General features: G+C 46.8%; 1 protein-coding gene across 5 annotated transcripts in view; it reads left to right on the top strand.

The window, feature by feature from the left end:
* The window catches only part of SDK2 (sidekick cell adhesion molecule 2), a 357,514-nt gene that overhangs the window by 270,362 nt on the left and 65,086 nt on the right, over window positions 1–22,066 (top strand). For 3 of the 5 annotated variants that reach the window (XM_066618343.1, XM_066618340.1, XM_066618342.1), the window contains exons 5-12: window positions 6,447–6,580; window positions 11,906–12,017; window positions 12,631–12,821; window positions 13,070–13,153; window positions 14,470–14,664; window positions 15,391–15,513; window positions 17,992–18,159; window positions 21,033–21,135. In XM_066618343.1, the coding sequence (XP_066474440.1) occupies window positions 6,447–6,580; window positions 11,906–12,017; window positions 12,631–12,821; window positions 13,070–13,153; window positions 14,470–14,664; window positions 15,391–15,513; window positions 17,992–18,159; window positions 21,033–21,135 (1,110 nt within the window). The remainder of the gene's footprint in view (window positions 1–6,446; window positions 6,581–11,905; window positions 12,018–12,630; window positions 12,822–13,069; window positions 13,154–14,469; window positions 14,665–15,390; window positions 15,514–17,991; window positions 18,160–21,032; window positions 21,136–22,066) is intronic. The other 2 variants (XM_066618344.1, XM_066618341.1) reach the window with 1 other exon arrangement.

Here is a 22,066-nt window from a genome sequence, read left to right as displayed (position 1 = left end):
TGGTAGAAAAGGATTACAAACTCACATGAATGCTTGTCAGATAAGTCTGCCTGTTTCAAAATGTTTCTGGCTATGCAGATGAAGATCATCTTGTGCATAGCCTAGATCGCATTTTCTGGACCAGTACAGATGTAGCCTTGGTTTCAATCACACTCTGGTTAGTAGCATTAACCATGGTTAACATCAGTGTAGTCAGGGTTGGCTCTAGGTTTTAGGGGATCCTGGATAATGACCTACCTCCTCCATCATGGGCCTCTGTATGGTTCACGGCAACTTATTATGGCAGCAGTAGTGGGTTTCTTTTGTTTCTTTCCATAATTGCTGGCTGACAGCTGCCATTTTTCCCCACAGCACACCAGTCATTAGTGTTGGTGTTGGGTATCGTGTGGGAAAAGTGGGTCCCTCCACTAGAGAAATGCCCCAGAATGACACCATGTTGGGTGCATTGCAAGGGGAAATGGCAGCACCAGCAAATCTTGGACTGGGCCTGAAGGCAGGCAATGGTAGTAGATTGTGTGGGTTTCTGGAGCCACAAGCCACTCTCCAAGGTTACCACTTGCTGGCAATTGGCCTGGGTGCAAACAACTATCAAACATGTTTACGTGTGGCATGTTTACGTGTGGCATGTTTACGTAAACATGTTTATGTGTGGCAGGGAAAATGTGTGTGTTAAAGAGGAGGGAACGCACAATTCTGTGGCCTGCTTCCAAACCCTCAGTCATGATTGAGGTTTAAGTCTGCAAAGGTCGCTTGAATACCTATGGCTAAAACACAGTGCCCAGGAAACCTGCTAGGCTCTCTGTTCTCATCACCTGCCAATTAGTCCCTCTATCTTTTTTTTTCCTTATGGGTGGGACAGCAGATGCAGGGGGGTTGATTTTGAAAGCATCTTAAGGGGAAAGGGTTGAAGACCTGATGCTCTAACCAGAGTCATGATTGCATTTCTATTTGTTTTAAAGTGCAGTTGGGAGATTGTTTGTATATCTCTCAGCATTTTGTCTAATTTGGCCCTGAGAGATATGTTTGCCCTTTACTAGGTGGAATTTTTTACATGCACTTACATCCTTACAAATGCAGTTCTCACCAATATGACATTCACAGGGCAATCCTGTGCATGTCTACTCAGAAGTAAGGTCCATTGAGAGTAGTGGAATTTACTCCCAGGCAAGTGCATATAGGATTGCAGCCTCCTTCTACCAAAACCTCCCTCTGTGTGCACATGCAGCAGAAAAATGTGTACACTTATTAATAAAAAAAACCCAGCATGCACCCCCTAACCTCACAGATTCAACATGCACAGCTGTTATATTTCTTTCACACACACACATACAGTGTACTGGAATTGAATATGTAACCTCCATTATGCAGGAAGTGAATTGGTTGCCTTTCCATTTGTGAAGGCAGTTTGAGGAGATAAAGCTCCTTTATCACAAATTTAATGGTAAAATATATTCCCCCTCCCCCAGCCATTTTATGTCTCTGGCAGATTAGATCATTCTGTAAAAAAGAAAACTATTAATCTGTGAACATCCAACTTGTTCTCCCTCCTGAGCGCTTAGTCACTGGAGTAATTTAAAGGTGGGCACGGGAAATGGGAAAGATTTTTTTTTTTTTTGCATCTGAGGTGAAAGTAGCTTCAGTATATTCCAAATGTTTGGTTTATGCATCGCAACTCTTTGTGCTTCTGGGACCATTTATGTGTATTGCATGTGTGCATACAGTCACACACATGCACTTAAGTGGTATATTAATCATTAACTCAGCAGCAGCCCAATTGCAGCTACTAGAATCCCATCAGATTCACCTGGACTTCATTGTGAATTGCTCAGTGGTTTGCATTTCTCAGCCATCACATCCTGCCAAAAAGCCTCAGATGGAAGGTTGTTTACACTTCAGAACTTCCCAACTCATTTACCTTTTCTCCATGTACATGCATGCACTGTAGATCTGCACAGAAACCCTGTGCCCACAGTTATAGAAATCTGTCCAACAATTTCCACAAGTACATGTGAATTCTCGCAGATTTAAGTGTCTGCTGTAGTTCCATTTCTGAAGCCAAGCAGGTTAGTTCATGGCAAAGAGTAGCTGGGAACCCACCTGGAAGGTCTTTCAAATAAGGCCTGCCAGGACAGGGGAATTGGATCCCAGTAGTGGTTGTAGACCTGGGAAACCCAAGATCCTGCATGGGCACAGCAGTTGTCCCATTATGGGAATGTTGCCAGAAGACTCTCCCCTCCTTTCTCCCCAGTGACTCCTTTTGTAGGAGCTAAATACTTCCCCACTACCTCCCTCACCCATTTCTTTTCATTTGGGCTCAGGTGAGCCCACTTATGTGGGGAGTCCACGGCTCCTGTGATACTCGTTTTCTGGATTGAGGCTGGCCCTAGTAAGCCCAGGGCCTGATTGGGCTGCCCCAGGTGAACCAGTTGCCCTCTAAAGGGACAGGGAGTCACAGCCATCAGCCCCGCACAACATAAAATGTGTTACTGTTATAGCCAATATGTTAATGTTCCTTCCCCGAACTGTACACCAAAAATTCACTGAGGGAAACATACTTTTAGATATTTGCAGGTAGAGATATAGAGTTTATTTTGGCCCAATCCTAAGAAGGCCTTGCACTGCTGGAACTAGTGTGCCAGTAGTGTAGGATCCTTGTAATGCTGGGCCTGTTATCTCAGAGGCTTTCAGGACATCCCTAGCAACAGGGGTATCAGTCACACGAACCCCAAAATAAAACAGCTTGCATCCTGCCTCCTAAGGCTTTGTCCCTCACAAACTACAAGGCACTTCTACCCCTACACTTCCCTTCATTGCCAGCATCTCTCTGCTTCCTCAAAAGCTCAGTTGCAAGCAAGGCAGGGGGGAATGAGAAAAGTTCCTGAGCTGGTCAGTAAATACCAGGGTTGGAACTCGAGTCAGTGACACAGACTCAAGTCAAGAAAATGTGTGATTTTGGGTGACTTGTTGACTCGTGAGTCACGCACATGGAAGTCTCTGAAAAATACTCAAGTCGGGGGCTCCCTGACTCGGCACTCATCCCCATGCATGCAAACTCGGGTATGCCTGTGTCTGGGTGTGCTTGCTTACTGTTATTGTGGCGTGAAAAACCTCATGGGGCCAGCATCCCAACCGGACAAGCAGCAGAGAGGTTCCAATTGGAAAGCAGGAAAGTGTTCATGCTTTCTTCTTGCAATGAATAGGGGAAGCCAGGACTGGACTCTCTTTTCCCATCTCTTATAGCAGGGGTCTCCAAACCCCGGCCTGGGGGCCAGATGCAGCCCGCAGCAAGCCTCTATCCAGCCCACAGCCAGCCTCTTGTCCCCTGAGAGCCTCTGGCCCACTCAACTGAACATAACTGGAGCTGTGTTCTGGTTGTGTCTGGAGGGTGTTCTGAGAGCCAGAGAGGTTAAATGAATGAGTCCATTTGTTCATTTATTCACTCATCTAAGTTCCATCTCTAATTTATATAAATTTTAGATTTAAATTTTTTTCTGGCACTCAACACTTCACCAGATATTTGATGTGGCCCTCTGGCCAAAAAGTTTGGAGACCCCTGTCTTATAGGAAGGCAGGAACAGATGATCGGATGGGCACTCTAATATTTTCATTGGTTGAGGGCAGGCAGGAGGAGGAGCCAGGGGGGTTCTTGCCTTACGATTGGCTTGAGAAGCCCAGGGAGGGGACGAAGGCAGGGAAGGAGGGAGGGAGTTCATAGCAATCACAGTTTGCATCGCATGGCTGGTGGGAAGGAGGGAGCCTCAGTGAATGACTGGCTACAGTGGGGCTACTTCTGGGTAGGGCTGCAAAGGATTGGGTCATCCTGGTAAGCGTCGCAACTGCTGCACATGACCCTACTCCCTCTTGCTGCTTCTTTCCCCGCTCTGTCACAGTCCATCCCACCCTGCTCGCCCTGTTTACAGAGGCAATGGGACAGCAAGGGAGTCATTAAAGAGAACTCCGACATACACACCCCAGCAGCAGACCTGTTTTTTTCCACAGCAGACTTTTTAAAGGGGGGCAACTTGACTCGAGTCCTTTAGAGTCACTAAAGCGTGACTCGCAGACTCGGAAAGTGCCCGTTATGACTCTTTTTCGAGTTGAGTCACAAGGGGGCGGTAACTCTTGAGTCGAGTCAAGCCACGCTGAACTTTCCCATCCCTGATAAATACCCAGGCTTTCCAAGTTCTTTGAGGCAGCCACTTTCCCACTGGTCAATTTATTATATGTCCACCAGCCACTTTACTTAAAAGGAATTTATTAAAGCTTAACATGTTAGTAAGTCAGAGAGATATCTCCGCCCCATCTCATTGCTGTCAAAGGGGATCCTCATGGCAGTGAATTGGAACAAGTACACTCAGTAGACTCAATCAATCAACAACCTTTAATGGCATCACAAGTAGACTCACTTTCCCACTTATATAGCTCAAACTCTCAAAACGCCTTGTGGGTCTCATTTAATGACAGTTTCAAAAAAATCTGCTGAGTCAGAGCTGACCACTCAGCTGCCAGGCACATAGGTCAGGTAATTGACATAATTTCAAATTACTGACACCTATGAAATAACCTTGAAGATCTTCAGCTCCTTAGCCAGCAGAGATAACAACCACCTGTGAGATCCTCCTATCAAACTTCTTAGGCAGTACTTTTCCATCTAAATTGACAGTTTTATTCCTTCACCGGACAGATCATGGCTCTCTGGCTAACTTCAAGCTGACTTCAAATACATTCACTCTTCCATACATTTCAAAGCATCCTGATACCCCAGGACAGTAACTAAATGTCACTCAGAAGAGATCCATACATTTCAAAATACCCACACTCAGTACAAAGCAGTATCTTCACATTTCAAAGCACCATTTCCCATCTCCCCCTGTGATGGTATAGCAAGAGAGAGGGGGGAGAGCCCACCTCCATGACAGTCCTTTACAGCTGGCTCAAACATGCAACATGCCATTCAGCCTAGCTGAGCTGCTGCTGCAAGCAGCAGGTGGTCGCAGGCACGCACCATTGGTCTGTCAATGACCCCTGTCATCGGTAGGTCAACACAGGGGGCAGGCTATAGACAGTGGGTGGGCAAAATAGGGTGGGCAGGGGGAGAAATAGAATGGACTCCAGGGAAAGTAACAATTCCACATGATACTACTCCTACTATTGTTAAGAATATTTACATACCACTTTTCAATAAAAAGTTCACAAATCAGTTTGTATAGCTAAACAAATAAATGGTTCCTTGTCCAAAAATGACTCACAATCTAAAACAAAGATTCGAAAGAGGCATCAGCAACGGCCACTGGAAAGACTCAATGCTGGAGTGAAGATGGACAGCTGCTCTCTTCCTGCTAATTCTGTGGACACCACTTTAAAAGGTGCCTTTTTGCCTAGTTAGCAGGTGTAATAATACTTCCCAGAATGCAGCATAAGCCCCACTGGATCAGGCCAAAGGCCCATCTAGTCCAGCTTCCTGTATCTCACAGTGGCTCAACTGTGGGATGTGGCTCAGACATGGCCTCTGCCTGCTTTCAGCGGAAAGAAGCCCATCTCATAATCTAAAGCTTTTCCGTTCCCTTCCTTGGCAAGTCAGAGCAACACAAAATAAACCATTTCAGTCATTCAAAGCATAATCTAGACGAGGGGTGTCCAAAGTTTTCGGCAGGAGGGCTGCATCATCTCTCTGACACTGTATCGGGGACCAGGGAAAAAAGAATTAATTTACATTTTAGATTTGAATAAATTTACATAAGTTTACATAAATTAATATCCTAGAGGTGGAACTTATATGAATGAATGAAGGTCTTGCAATAGCTCAAGGCCTATAAAAGGCCTTGCACAAAGCAAGGCTGGCCTTTTCTTTGCTGCTGCTACTGCATCACAGACGTGAAACAGCAAGCAGTGGAGGGAGCCCTCATCCCACAGCTAACGTGAGAGGTCAAACAGTCGCCCACACGCTGAGAGCAGTTGCATCGGGCCAGTGTGGGTTCCAGCAAGTTTCCGGAGGGCCAGAGGCTCATTGGAGGCTGGAGTCTCCCTGAGGGCCGCAAGTGGCCCAGGGCTGGGGTTTGGGCACCCCTGATCTAGACAATACTGTGCCAGACACTGTTTTTCTTGGCTTTGTCACAGAAAAAGGAGCAGGGCGTCAGTTAAGAACTGAGGTCCCAGCAGGTAATGCTTCTATGCATTAAGATCCCTGAGGACAGAATGCAAAGAAAGCCAAGTGCCTGTGCAAAAGTGGGGTTCCCATATCAGTTTTCATAGTTCCAGTCAACAGAAAGTTGGGCACGTAATCCATACTGCACTGTTTGGAAGGATGAACACTCTGCTGCTTGAGCCAATCAATACACAAACAAAATACTGAAGGGGGGGGAGTGATTGCCTTCTAGCAGTTTCTTGAAAGGGATGTACACCCTTTAAGGCACACTCTGCTTTAAACCATTCTTCTTTTCCCTCAGAGCCATCACATTGGAGAACACTCTTGTAATCCTGTCAACAGTAGCACCTGATGCTGGAAGGTACTATGTGCAAGCGGTGAACGACAAGAATGGAGACAATAAAACCAGCCAACCCATCACACTGACTGTGGAGAGTAAGTGTCTCTTGGGTTGAGGTGGAAAGGGCTTAGAGTTGCCACCTTTTTTTCTGGCAGGGTTCCTATGCCTATAGCATTAGCATGGCAAGGCAAAATTCAACATGTATGGCTTACCATGGAGTTGGTGATGGGCTTATCTCCTTTCTGGCATGCATCTGTTAAAGGTGTAGGAACCCTTGCTTAGACTGGGAGGTGAAGGCTTTGAGAATAAATAAGATGCAGACCATGAAATGTTGAGATACCGACATAATAAAAGTTTCCTGCCATGGTTCCAGTCTGTGAGTGCCTCTGATGTGACTGCTGTTCGTTGACTAGAAACTAAGCTCGCTAACCCCAGTCTCACGCTTAAAGTACCATCTAATTTGACCCTGAGTCTGAGATGGGCCGAGAATGTAGTTTATGTCTTGCTTGTTTTTCTTGTAAGCCAAAAAGCCCCTGAAGCTCAGACAGTCACCGGCATCTCTTTGCATCTGGCTTCTTTGTCATCGCTTCTGCTGGCTCGGGCCCAAATTTAATTTGCAGTAAATCTCTGGCGAAGCTCCGGCTGGTGCTGACTAAACATTTCTGCCGCCTCCAAATTTATTTAGACACTTTGGGCCATGGCTGCAAGAGCTAGGAGGCTCTAATTACATCACACTGGCTGAGGCCCCTATCCCTGCTCCCTGCACCATTCATGCAGTCTCCCTGCAAGCAAGATTACTGGTTACAGCACAGAGCATGAGAATCTCACTATGGATGAATCTGTATAATGTGCTTTTCCCTCCTCGGAACGAGTCCTCCCAACATAACTGCAGAGAGGTTCTCCGAGAGGAGCTTTATCCCTTCCGTGGGGAGGTACGAAGTTTCTTTTGGGCCCCTTCCCTTTTCCACTGGATCAGAATTTCATACAATCATTGGATTATCATTTCTACAAATTAAGATCTATAAAATTATGTAGGCTTACACAAAATGTAATTTGTAGAAATGATAATCCAATGATTGTATTACACAATATACACAAACATTTTCGGAGATTCCAGGACATTTTCAGCTCTGCTCCTTTGGCCACCTTATTTGACCCCACGCCCAGGTACGATGTACCCCTTGCATCCCACCTCACATGGGTCATGGTTAGATCAGAAAATGTAAGATCCCAGGAAATTTTCATGTCCCTTCCTTTGGTTTCTGGGCCCCCTTTTTGACCCTGAGCCTGTGTACAATTTACCCCCTGGCACCTCCCCCATGGGCTCTGACTGCAAAACAATGTTGCAGGTTAGCTCACCTTTGTCCCACAAGCCTCTATTATTACCACCCTGACCTTCCTACACCCAATATAGCCTGTTACTGCATGCTATCTCTTCATTCTCCTGTGCCTTGCTGCCCCCATCTCTGGTATTGCTCATTGATCCACATATGAAGGCTCTACCTCCCTAGACCTGGATTTCATCCAGCCCTTAAAGCCATCACAGGGTCCTTTTTCTGCTCCAGTCGGAATACAGCTAACTAGATCTCCTCAAAGTTTTGTCAGTTTTTCACCAAGATGGGGTACCTGAGGCACAAACTCCAAATGGCGATCACCTCCTCCTTGTGACAGTAAAAATACAATCATGGCCTAAATAATTGGCATTTGATGGTAGGCCCCAGCATTTGCCATCTGTGGACCAATGCACTCTCCCTAATGGCAGAGCTGGCCCTCTTCTCTATACAGTACAGTAAACCTACCATGCAGGTGCTTTTGCAGGTCCCAGTTTCAGCTCTATAAGACACTCATCTCAATGCTTCCATTCTCCTGACCTGCAGCACCCCTGCAGCTGTTAAGCTTCCCCTTTCATTTAACACTCCTGAATTCACTTTCCCATAACGCTCAGTTCTTTGGGAATGGCCTTGCATTCTGCCTCCCAGCCAAGCCATGAAATCCACATGAATCAGCCCTGTGATTCCTCAGTCCCTCCAGATGATGTTTACTTCACAGCTGTTTTATGCCTTCTGAACCTGGCTTTATATCCCCCCTCCCTGTTCCTGCCCCATTAATCTGGAGTGCCGTACCTCAGTGTGCAATAAACACGATAGTGTATGCCTTTATGGATTCAGCTATATCAGCAACCTTGTGATCCCAGCCAACACACGAGGGGGAGGGGGGTTTATCACTGCAATTATTTTGCTCTATGTACTTATCCTGTTGCTGCTGCCACTGCTGTTGCTCCGTTCTCTCTGTTTTCCTCTCCATTGCCACCTGCTGATGCCCATCTGGGGATCAAGAGCAGGTGGAAGAACGCAGCCGCATTTCATGGTTGAGGTGGGTACTGGATCATACTGTTCCTCTGAGGCTTAAAAGCTGTAGAGTTGTGCAGGGAGGAATAAGGCATTATTCTGTAATGTAAGACATCTTTGCCTTCTTGTGTTGGTAAAGACCTCATGAGTTCCATCTCCATAGATAAATTGCTATCAACAAAAGTCTGATACTTTTCCCCACAATGCTTCTCTTGTTCACACCATCATGTGCCTTGTGGGAGATTTGAATCAGTCTTGCAGGCAGAAATGTGTGAATGGGCAGTTTCTTATTTCTGTTGCCACATCCTCATTCAGAATGGGAGCACCAGGAAGGGGCGGGTTCTGCTGTGCTTACTGATTGACACTGAGGAATAGTCAGGAAGGAAGACCTGTAATGACAATGAGTGCCAGAGGGGGCAAGAGCAGAACAGGGGTAAGGGGAAGCGTTGAGCTGGTTGGGTGGTTGAGGAACAGGAACAGATGAGCAAAGCAGAGTAGCTGCTATGCCTAGTCCCTGCTAAGTGCCTGCAATACTGGCTGACCAATCTTGACTGGCTGGGTACAACAGGGTTGGTGCTATCCATTGTAGGAGAGGGGTTTCAGTGAAGTCCTGCAGATGTTGTGCCAAGTGGAGACAGGCCAACTATGAGAAAAAAACACAGGGCAGGTATTTGAAACAGCATGTAGCCTATATTGTTTACTCTTTGCATTAAAAATAAATTTACATTGCTTCTATTAACTACATGCAAGGACATTGACGTTCTACCTCCTGAACACAAAAAAATATTATTATTCATCAGCTGTATTGATTTCTGAGATTTCACTAGGCATTTTTCCAGGCCTGTCTTCCCAAACATAAGGACTAGAAACTTATTTTTAAAAACCCTTGAGATTCTTAGGTAATTAAGGGCACAATTCAGACTTGCCCTTCGGCCTACACAAGTCCCTTGCGCCAGCCGAGGAAGGTCACAAACTTGCGTAAAGCACGTTTGCGCCTCCTGTAGAGTTGGCTGGGCCAGTGCAGGGATGTGTGCCAGCCCATGGAAGCTGAATCCAGTCTCTGCACCAACTCAGGCAGGGAGGCTTGCATTGGCCAAGCTCAGCCAATGCAGGGGTCCAAGGTGGGTGGGGAGGAGACAGGAGGGAGGTGTTTCGGGGCAGGGGAGGGCGGGAAGAAGGCGGGGGAGGGCAGTCCCAGGGGCAGGAGGCCAGGGAACAGGCGGCGGGTCAGGGACCCAGCAGATGTGCCGGTTCCTAGCCCTTGTTCCTGAGCAGCATGGTGCGGCTACAAGCCGCTCTGCTCTCCTCTGATTTATGTCACCACCGGAGATGGTGCAAGTCCAAGGAGACCCATTGGGGCTGCAGTGGCTTACCCGGGGGAAGAGTTTCCCCTTACCTCCAGCTTAGCCACTGTTACCAAAAGGGCTGCTTTATATAGGGGAATAATTACAGTGCCCTTATTGGAACCTCAGGATCGCAGGCTGGATAACAAGGCGGCGTAATGCAGAGAAATTCCTTTTTTAGCTTAAGGAGGAGACTGGGAGAAAGATGACTTCTAATAAAAGATTATAATTTTAATACAAAAGCACAAAGGTAAACATAATGCACATTTCTTGGTTCTAGTACTTGAAAAGTGTACCTAGCTTATGGTGGTTGCATGTGACATGTATTCGGTGCATCCGAGGAAATTAGGAAAAGGGAAATTTGTAGGGAAGGATTTTAGGGGTCCCTAGTCTGCCAAACTCAGTTGCTAACTAAAGATGGGGAGAGAAGGGGAGAAATAGGTGGGAAAGAAAGAGGGGAAAGAGTTCCAGAACGCAAGATAGTTACCTGTCCTGAGGAGCAGATGGATGGAGGGGGAAGTCCTGGGAGGAGGACCTCTGCCTTGGAGGGGCAGCCAGAGAGAGCGAGCATGAGGCGAAGCCCTCTCTTAAAAGGGTTTTTTTGTGTGACTGAGATGGGCTGGGCACTGAGCTGGGGGAAAACTGCCACCCACCAGGGTGTTTGCGGTCAGGATGTCCTTTATCAGCAAAATTCAATGTGTCTAATGGCTGGCTTCCTAGCTAGGGGAACTTACACAATACGCAGTAAATGCCGTAGTTCAAATCTACATATGGTAAACAATACTATGCCAGACTCCTTGACCCTGGAGAGGTGGATGATGTCACCATGAGCTTGTGACTTTACCTGAATTTGGCCTGTGTGAGAAGTTTAATGTGTTTGCATAACCAGTGATTGGATTAGGAGACACAGTGATTGGGTTAAAACAATACATGGAATAGTAGACATTTAAACAATGATTTGCTCTTCCAAACTTGTTAACCCTAGGGAGGGGGATGTTGTCACCATGAGCTTGTGACTGCTTTGTGGCCTGTATGAGAGGTTTGGCCTGTATGATATTTTAGTCCATAATAACATAACCAGATATAAAATCACAACTTAAAAGGGAAAAGGGGATTTTCACGTAACATCACTTCCTGGCCTGCCTGTTTCAGCGCAAGATAGAATTGCGCTGCATGTTGTATAACCAATAGCACACTCTGCTGAGACTGGTCTTTTTGGTGTTCCCACCAAATCATGACAAATACACAGCCCTGGGTTCTGTCATAGGTGAGTCCTGATTGCACTGGTGGTTATAAGGAGATTCCTAGCAGGAATGGTCATGGAAGTAGATGGTATAGAGAGTTTGAGAGAAATTAATGTGGCAGAATAGGATAATGAACATCTGACCAACTGGCAGAAGCATGGTAGTGATTCCAGAGGGCTGGTGGGATGGGATGGCTATGTATGCTGGGAGAGGTCAGTGAAAATAGTGGATCTTGATCACAGGATGAAGACTCATCACCCGCATTTTGAATCAAATGAAATGGTTACTGAGATCACGGCTACTTACTCTTGGTGCCATCACCTGGTTCAGGAAAGCCTGGTGTTTCTCAGCAGTATTCAACCCAAAGGAGAGGGAGAGGTGCGTCGAGGGTGTACCCCTCTTGCAGAGACGTATCCTGGGAATGTTTTTGTCTGGTGCATGAGTCAATGTCTGGGGTTGCCAACCCCGCTTCATTCTTCTCTCAGATATAGGTGGCCCAGCTGATCCCATTGCCCCAACCATCATCATTCCACCACGTAACACCAGCATAGTTGCTGGCACCTCGGAGGTGACCTTGGAGTGCGTAGCCAATGCCAGGTGAGTCTCTACTTGCCTGACAGGTTCTGCAGTTCGTGTCTTGCAGTTGTGAATGCCTGGGAGGTATAGCTGCCATAGAATATTTAATCAGTATATAGCTGTATGGAACTGTGATGTTGACTGTGTGATCAGTTGCAAGCCTGCTTTGTCAGTGCAGCATCAGACTCACAAAGTGTTCTGCCCTGTCTTTTGTGACCTCCCCAGAAGTAAGCTGGAGCATCAAATTCATGGGTACTAAGCTATGATCTGGAAACTAGTCTGTTTTAGACTATTAAGGTTCAGGTGTGGTTGTGAACTTGGCACATTGTTGTCTTACCCACAAAGGTCCCCTCACACAATAAAACCTGTTTGTGAAAAGGATTCTCCTGATCACATAATGATTCACAGCAACAGTGATTGGCCTCAGGGGTCTGTCATGTTATACCCATAAGAAGAGACTTATCCCTGCCTTCAGGGTCACCTTGTGTTTACCTGTATGCCTTTTTAAAGGGAAACTAGAGTACTGGGTATGAGGTCCCTTGGACTGTAGAGGTCTTTGAGGTCCTGTCGGTTCTCCAGTGACACTGGCCCCATGCAAAGGGTCTCCCCCCTCACAGGCTTCTCTGCTAACCAGGCCACTCATCAAGCTGCACATCATCTGGAAGAAGGGCGGGGTGCCAGTCTCCAGTGGCATCAGTGACTACAACCGCCGTCTGACTATCCTCAACCCCACACTGAGCGACAGTGGCTACTATGAATGTGAAGCTGTGCTGCGCAGTAGCAGTGTACCCTCTGTGGTCCGGGGGGCCTACCTCTCCGTGCTGGGTAAGGATGGGAACAGGCAAAGGAGGAATGGAAGGAAGCAGGTCCAGGCGCAACACGTGCATAGGATCAGAGTGCAAAGAGTCTAGGAATTTTTCACTGGGTTCTGGTATAGTTGGATCCCTGCCAATGAACCTAATGAAATATCATTGGAGTTGACAGGCATCAACAAACCCTATACCAACAGGGAGTTCAGCTAATTGTTTGGAATGAAGCTTGGCCAGTCTCCCTTTCAGGGTTCTATTTTACAGAGCCACCCCAGTTCACCAAGGAACCAGAGAGACACATCACAGCTGAGATGGAGAAAGTGGTGCAGATTCCATGTCAAGCGAAAGGTAATTTTCTCTAACTCACAAGAGAGTTTCCTAATAATCTAGTCCAGCTTCTTGGAATAGGCCAAACCAGGGTAGTTATGATTATGCCATTCTAGCACACTCTGCTAGAAACTTGACTGTATCAGTCTTCCTTATACTAAGCCAGACCATCGTTTCATCATGCTCCGTATAGTCTACCGGCAGTGGCTTTTGAGGGTTTGAGACAGGGGCTTTCTTACAGCCCATGCCTTTGCAATCCTAACAAGCAATTGCAATCCTAACAAACAGTTTTCCAGAGAACTAAATCTGGGTCATTTCAATGTGGAGGCAGAAACGGGAGAGGAAGCTGCTTACCATTCACATGTTGCTTCTCTTCCTTTTTTCTCCGCTTTAAACTTGCATGTAAAAACAAGCCAGTTTCTACCAAAACAAGTTGCAGAGTTAATCTTGAAAAGACAATCTGGAGAAAACAAGTGTGGCACACTGACATCTGCCTGAGTCTTCAGGCGACCAAAAACAGGAGCCCACTGCTGAATGGCACTCACAGCTGAAATGTCAATGTTTATACTGAATGTGAAAGGAACAGAGCATCCTGAATCAGTTCCAAAGTTGCCTGTGAAGCAACTGTGAGTTTAAATTGCAAGATACAAGCCTGAAGTTAAGAATTAGCAGCCATGTTCTAAGAATAGTTAGGCCAGATTACTGAGTTCTCAAAGAATTTTCTTAAGGCATCATCACTAAATCATCATAAAAACAGCATGCTGCTAACCGTATTTGATGGGATGAGGCTTGGTTCCATTGTTTCTTCGATGCTATACATGCTTTCTACACTAATGAGACTTGGAAGTCCTTTGTAGTCCCACATTTCCTTCATTCTGCTATTGCTTTGTCAAAAGATGCTACATTTACTTGGAATTTTTAAATCCGTTGCATCATTTCAGGCAACTCTGACATGTTGCTGGTACATTTGACCAAGGACTTCGAGAAGGGAGAAGCAGAGGGAATTTTTGCAGTATTGTTGCAAAACCCATCAGTGTTGAACATTCCTTGATGTCCATTGCCCCAAAGGCCTTTTGGAGTGTCTGTTCCATACTGGTGTGGTCTGAGCTTAACTCCAAAGGACAATGTTTTCTGAGTGAGACACATGAAGTAAGAAGCTAGGCGTTTGTGGGTTTGTATAGGGAAGGATATTCACTGGAGTCTGGGTGTACAGAGGTAGGCCAGATACATTCATGTAAGTGTATGAACACACTTCAAATGCAGGATCCACAGATGAGAAATCCATTGAGGAAGGAGGAAACAAAGAAACAAAGAAAGAATGTATGTTTGCATTACAGGTATTCCTCCTCCCAGCATGTTCTGGTACAAGGATGCAGTGCTGCTTGAAGTGGAGAAGCTCGCTCGATTCCAGCTTCTTCTCAATGGGAGCCTGCAGATCAGTGGGTTGGTGCCAGATGATACGGGCATGTTCCAGTGCTTTGTCCGCAATGCTGCTGGAGAGGTGCAGTCTTCCACGTACCTGGCTGTTACCAGTAGGTGTCAGCAACTGCTTTGCTTGAAAGTTCTTGGCAGGCCCCCTCCCAGTGTTCTTCACAAGACTACCAGTAGGTGGTGATGGACGGCAAGAAGCAGGAGTTGATAGGGAAGTCTTGTTGCAGCAAGTGGAGAGACAGTCGAGCCTGGCAATCAGTTTGCAATGGCAATGCTCCCATTTGGTGTGCTGTAGGGAGCAGGATGGATCCTCTAGTCACAGGTCCTAAAAGGTACTGGGAAGTGTGGGTGTTTCTTTGAGGAGCATTAGCCTGAGGAGTGGGAAGTGGGCCAATATTGGTGAAGCAGTATAGTGCTTTCATAAATAGGAGATTCTCTATTTCAGACAGCAAAATAGATGACCATTAAAAGGTCCTTTACCTTTACCTAAAGATACTGCAGCGCTACAGTTGTAGTAGTGGACTTTAAAACGTCCTTACCCACTTCTTCAGTATTCAGAGTCATTCTGGATTGGTGAGGAGGGAGACTGCGTGAGGGGGATCAGAGCACAGCAAACTGCTCATTGCAGGCAGTGAGTTAGATGTGACCTGGACTGGAGGCTTATTTGGGGTTCCTTACTGTTTCTTTTGACTTTTTTTCCATCTGAGATTAAGCTGCAGCAGTGTGTACAGGGGGTGGGAAGGAAAAAGGACATTACACTGTGTTTACTTCTTGTCTTTCTAGAATCCTTCCCAGGGATATTTCCCCTGCCTTTTTCCCCACTGTAGGTATTGCCCCAAACATCACCAAAGGGCCCCTGGACAGCACAGTGATTGATGGAATGGCCGTGGTTCTCAGCTGTGAGACCTCAGGGGCTCCCAGACCAGCCATCACCTGGCAGAAAGGTAATGGTGAGTTGGGAAATTACTAAGGATTTTTACAAAGCTAGTTATAGGGATCAGGTGTGTATATTATTACTTTCTTCTGTTAAAGAATTTTTTTTTTGCTGCCTTTCCACTTAGCGCCCAAGATGGCTTGCAATTAGAATGAAAATACAGTTAGACAAGAAAACCAGCAAAAAAATAGCAGGATAGTCCATCCTGACTCTTAATCAGTCTCCCTCACTGGACCACAGCAGAAACAGAGGAGCAGGAACTAGCTCGCAAAAGTCTCTCCATCTCCTCTGTTCCCCTGGCTGACATGGGCTGCTTCTATGTCAGACCTGCTGTTTATCTCCTAGCCCCAGATATGACTGTTCATTCCTTACAACTACCTTCTTGTGCCTATTTCTCAGTGTCCCTGATGTCATGAACTCAAACTGCTTGTGGTAGACTTCACACTGATAACTATGACCAGATGTATAATGGGTAGCCCTCTTCTACTTCCACTTTAAGGCCACAATTCTATACACACTTTCCTGGGAGTAAACCCCATTGAAAACAATGAGACTTACTTCTGAGTAGACATGCATAGAATTATACTGTAAGTGGCTCATCCAATAAACCTGTGGTGTTCAAACTCTCCGGCAGGGGCAGGGGGAAGGCAAAAGCAGAGCGTGATCACCCCACTCTCCCTTTCCCTGACCTGGGGGACCCTGCAGGCGCTCGCACAGGGACGGCTGCTGCAGGGACTGGAGGGTGCACCCCAGTCCCTGCAGCCCCACCAGAAGAGAAAGCAGAGCAATTGTGCTCCACTTCCGGTTTTGCTGAGCGGGGCGTGATCGCTCCGCTTTCACTTTTTCTGACCTGGGGAGTCCTGCTAAAGGTTGTGCAGGGCTCCCCACACCCCCAGGAGGCTGCAGGAGGCTTGGGCAAGTGCGTCCAAGCCCCTATAGCCCCTCTGAGCATCGCGCTGCTGCCTTCCCCCTGTCTCCTGGCTGCCCCCGCCCCTTAAGGGGGCAGAGGCCAGGACCCACATGCTGGGGCGTCGCGACGCCCCAGTTTGAATACCACTGCAATAAACCATTTGTGACTTTGACCACCTGTGCTAGAGATCAGTAAGTTTCAGTCAGAAAGGCTGGTCTCTCCCAGATGCAAACCCTTGTATAAGAGAACAGGCACAGGAAGTGGGGAGGAAAGGTGCGGAGACTCTACAGTACCTCAGACTGTATCGAAAGAACAACCTTTCTGAAAAAGCAAGTGAACTTCTTGAGGCCAGGCCTTAGCAAAATTACATTCCCTCCCTTGCCACTTACCACAGCTGTTTCTATGAGCTCTGTCTGAGCTCCCTGCACATGGGAGTGGTGGAGGACACAGGTTATGGAGGAGGAACTTAGTCCTTGATGCATCTGGTGACAAGTGCAGGAGACAATCTGCTCAAGGATCAGAGGAGGATATGACACTAACCTGATTTAGAGCCTCAGCCCTGTGCTCTTACCTCAGTGTTTCTTGGACCTGCCCTAACCCACTTTACTATACCAATACTAAGGTCACAATCTTAACCAGTTCTACTCAGAAGTAAGTCCTATTTTGTTCAATGCGGCTTACTCTCAGGAAAGTGTGGTTAGGATTGCAACCTAAGTTGCACACACAACTGCTGATGCTGCTCAGTCAGGACCTATAGACCTAGACCCCCAGGCTGCACTCCTGTTCAAATCAAAGTGTTTATGATCTGCTGTAGGGCTGACTTAGGGCACAATTCAAAGCCGCCCACGGGCTGACACAAGTCCTTTGCGCCAGCCCAGGAGGGTCGCAAATGTGCCATAAGGCACATTTGCACCTCCTCAGGAGGAAGGTGGACCAGCGCTCAAAGAAGTGCCGACCTGCAGAGGCCAACGCAAGCCTCTTTACTGGCTTCCTCCTCACAAGTTGTGTAGACTCGGCTGGGCCAACGCAAGGAAGAAAGGAGGGGGGAGGGAGGCGTTCCTGAGCGGGGGGGGGGAGGGCGGGCGGGTGAGGAGTAGGAGGCAAGGCTGGGATCTGGCAGTCATGCCAGATCCCAACCCCTGTTCCCAGGGATAATGGAGTGGCTTAAAGTGACTCCGCGCACGCAAATCCGAGGAGACCCATAGGCACAAGCGGCCCTTACCCGGAGGTAAGGGGAAATGTTTCTGCCTTGCCTCTGGCTGAGCCGCTTATGGCCACAATCCTGCGCTGGATACAGTGCAAGCCTCTTGGCTTGCCTGTTCCAGCACAGGATAGGATTGCGCCCTTAGATTGCAGCATACCCTTTGAATGCATGTGAAGAAGGAGTTCCTCCCAAGGTCTGCAGTTTCTTTCTCCCTTGATTTTACTGTGTGGTTTACAGAATGACAGAGAAGAGCTGAGGTCAGGATTAGTGTTTAGGTCTTTGAGGCTTATTGCGGTGGAGATAGCTTCCATTGCAATGCAAAACCCGTGAAGGTGAGGACTGTTGGCCCAACAACAAAACTCTGCCTCTTTCTTCTACAGGTGAGCGAATCCTTGCCAGCGGTTCAGTGCAACTTCCTCGATTTACATTGCTGGAGTCAGGAAGCCTCCTCATCAGTCCTACACGGATCTCAGATGCTGGCAGCTACACTTGTTTGGCCACTAATTCCCGAGGTGTTGATGAGGCATCTGCTGAGCTTGTTGTCTGGGGTAAGGTGCCTCTTCTATTAGCTTCCTGCTCTGCAGGCAGCTGGCTCTATAGGGCCTCTCTATATGGCACTGCCACTGTATAATGCAGCATAACATTACAGATGTTGTGGAACCAAGAGGAGGGAAGAGCCTGTGAAGTGTTCGTTCTTTGCTCATGGTGGGAGTTGGAGGAATTCTTCAGAAATGAAATGTCCTTCACTTTGTTTGCCAGTTCCTAGAGGAGTTTGCACTGACAAATGTCAGTGGGTAGAATCGCACAACAGTATGTATGAATGGATTCCTCTGCAAAGTTTGAGATGACATTGGGTGAAATGGTAGTCCTCCTCTCCATGGTGTGAGATCCTTGATGGCTTTTTCACATGTGCAAATCATCACATGTCTTTGCAGTCATCAGGTAATGAGCATCCTCTGTATGTGCATCCAGACTGATAAATTTTTGCACAACATGTTGCTCGTACCAACACAAAATAGACTGAATGCACTTGCCATTGTGCTCCACTTCCTTGTTTTAGTACACAATTTTGTGCTTCCTTGAAGAGGCATAATCTTTTCACACAAGTCTGGACAGAAGTCTCACACTCTCTCTCTTCCTAGTCCTTATCCTTTTTAGATCCTCTTTCAATCTTTTTTGTTTTCCTCACCTGCAGTGAATTTACCCCATCAGTACTGTGCATCCATTCACTGAGATACCCTGCTAATTTCTTCTGCTAATTTCTTTCACCAGAAGCTGAATCTGACTGCTTCATTATCTTATCCCCCACATTTTCAGCACACTGATACCAAACTCCTTTTGATGTGGGAGATTGTTGTGATTGACTGTCCAAATGTTTTTCTTTTCCTTAAATGGGGGGGGGGGGTGGACTACCAATTTTCTTTAGTTTTCTGTTCTAATTGAAAGTGGGAATCCGAGGAACAAGATGAGGGGGGTGGGTGGGTAGCCAGCCTCAATCATTCAGTCAGAGTAGCATGTAAGATTGTTCTAGGTTTGCAGGGTCTTGGATAGCTCCAAGCAATTCAGCCTTCTGAGTCGCATTCCCCTTCCTAGCCTCCATAGTGGCAGCGGAGAGCCTGAAAAGGGTAGACAGGCACTTGGCACTTTGCATTCTGTCACCGTTAATTCACACCTACTTTGTTGGCTTTCAGGAGTGAACAGATTTGGGGGGATTACAACACTCCTGATGCAGAGGAAATCAGGTTCACGTTTGCTTCAGGGTGTCCCGCTCAGGGGTCCCTACTGGAAGAGGCTCCTGGATGATAGGGTCTTGGTCCAGCACTCATGCTAGCTAGTGCATCCTAGGCTTTTGGACCAGGATAGCGCTTGCTCTGAATTTGACTGCCGCTTCTGGCTTGGGTCATAGTATTGGGCAGCAGCAGGGACAGGTGTGGGTGCTTAGTTTTACTCTGCACAAGACTTAAAGCAGAGTGGATGTTGAAACATTCTATCAGGAAAACATTGCAGGGGAAGAGTTTTAGCAGCCCCTTTTCCTTGCTGCTGCCCAAGCAAATTGGCATGCATGCATATATACAAGATGCATGCACCACCCATGGCTGCATTTGAGTAAAAGGAAAAATTGGGGGGGGGGAAATGTTGGGCGATGCAGTTACTCCCATGTCACTGGTAGTTTGACCCTCTCAGTCATATTTGTTAGGGGCATGTTGGGGGAATCATCCAAATACAGTATTTATTGCAAAACAAATATTAAAGAGTTGCAGGAGGGGGGAGTGCTAGTGCATGGGCAAAATACTAACTTTATTTTTCCTAATCAGCCTGCAATGCAGCCAGGCACAGGACCAGTGCAATGTAAAGTAACTGGCGCATGTGGACTGTGGATGTCAAATTTGATTTGAGGGCATCTCCATCACCTTTCAAAGCAGCTCAAACTTTGTCTAATACAGGGGTCTCCAAACCCCGTCCCAGGGGCCTGATGCGGCCCACAGCAAGCCTCTTTTTGGCCTGCGGCCAACCTCTTGTCCCCTGAAAGCCTCTGACCCACTCATGAACATGACCAGAACTGTGCTCTGATTGTGTCTGAAGAGTGTTCTGAGGGCCAGAGAGGTGGAATGAATGAGCCCGTTCATTCATTTATTCACTCATCTAAGTTTCATCTCTAATTTATTTATTTAAATTTTATATTTAAATTTTTTTCTGGCCCTCCACACCACACCATATATTTGATGCGGCACTCTGGCCAAAACGTTTGGAGACCCCTGGTTTAATAGAACAGTTGTAATTAGGTCTGCCAGGCACAAGGCTGGGGTGAATCAGTGCCCCCTGCTGGTCATATTGGGAATAATACTCTCCTGAGAAAACCTACATTGGGTGACAAGCATGCTCCAGGATTATAAGGGTGGATTTATTATTATTATTTTAGTTCAGTGTTTATCCTGCCTCTTGGGCTAAACCTAGACCCTCTGTAGAAGACAAGAGTCACTGGAACTTATTCACATGCTTATCATAGCATAAGCGTTCCATATATGAGCCTCTTCCCTTCTCCTGTGGCAATGACTTGAATTTGAAACTGCCAGTTTTCCACCTGTGCTACCAAACAACTTCTGGATTGTGCCAGTTGATGTGTGGGGAGCAGGTGAGTAGTTGATTCTGCTTTGCAGCTGCGGGTTGGATTAGAGATTGTATTTAGACCCTTTTCAAATGCACGGTTTTATGAGACCATGAAATGGTCATGCTGTGGTATGATTGTTGCAATTCCCATATTTTTCATTGGGACTTTAAGGTAATTGTACAAAAAAGGGAGCTGAGCTGAGCAGATCAAAGTGACCACTGGCTTGGCACAGCCACCCGCTCTGTTGCCCCGTACCAGTTCCTTCCAGTTTCTGACTGTCTCTGCTTGCCTTCTGTTTTTCTGTATCTGCAGCCCGGACGCACATTACCAATCCACCTCAGGATCAGAGTGTCATCAAAGGCACCAAAGCTTCTATGACCTGTGGAGTGACTCATGACCCCAGCGTGATAGTCCGGTATGTGGCAGGTCCAGTCCCATGTGGGGAGACATTGATGAGAAAGAAGGAAGTGTGGGAAGGGCAGAAGGTATCAGTGGATCTAGCAGCCTTTAGAGCACAAGCTGGGGAAGGAGAGGTGGAGAGAGAAATACAAACCCATCTGATTGGAGCTGAGGGATACTGCCAGCTCCAAGGAACAGTCAAGGTACTGCTTAGTGAGCAGTGAGAGGACATATTTCCCAAGATCCTCAAAGGTATGGAACATCTTTTTATGGATAAATGCTCTTGCTTCAGGGCTCTTTTTAAATTTGAAATTCATCATTGGAACCACTGCTAAGTTCCAGGGGCATTTTCAATGTCAGACTTCAGCCCTGGGACATAAAAAGTGGACTGTTAATGCCTTGCTTGGTCATCTCCTGGCCTCTGCTAGCATGGCATTGCTCAGGTTTGAGTCTTGGCACCATGTTTTGTACAGGTTGAATGCTGGAGAGGTAACCAATATCTGGCCATCTTTATGACCTGAGAATAGTCAAGTTCACGTTTACCCAATATGCATATTGAGGATTCACATTGGAGCATTACTGTATATAAAACCAGGAATCTTCCAGCCACTTCTCTTTGTCCCTAAGAACACAAACAGGGAAAAGTAATGCAAGGAACACCTGTATAAAAACCACAAGCCTACATTGCCATCTGGTGCCCAGTTTAGTGATTGTGCTGAAATAGAACTGTTGTGTTCCCTAATTTGGTGTGAAGGAACAATGTCACGAGGAACCTTTGTCTTGGACTCCAGTGACGACCTTGTATCAGAAGATACTGGTGCTGAGAAGAGAAAGCGTTGATAAACAGGGCTGTGTGCATCCCCTGCACTAAGAAAAGCTGAATTCTGCAACATGTATTCTGTTATGCAAATCAAATGTGTCTATATTTACTTAGTTTGCATCATTTA

The sequence above is a fragment of the Tiliqua scincoides genome, chromosome 2, assembly GCF_035046505.1.
Source record: "Tiliqua scincoides isolate rTilSci1 chromosome 2, rTilSci1.hap2, whole genome shotgun sequence".
Lineage (NCBI taxonomy): Eukaryota > Metazoa > Chordata > Lepidosauria > Squamata > Scincidae > Tiliqua > Tiliqua scincoides.
Note: the sequence above shows the minus strand (reverse complement) of the source record. Positions and strands in the feature narration are given on the sequence as shown.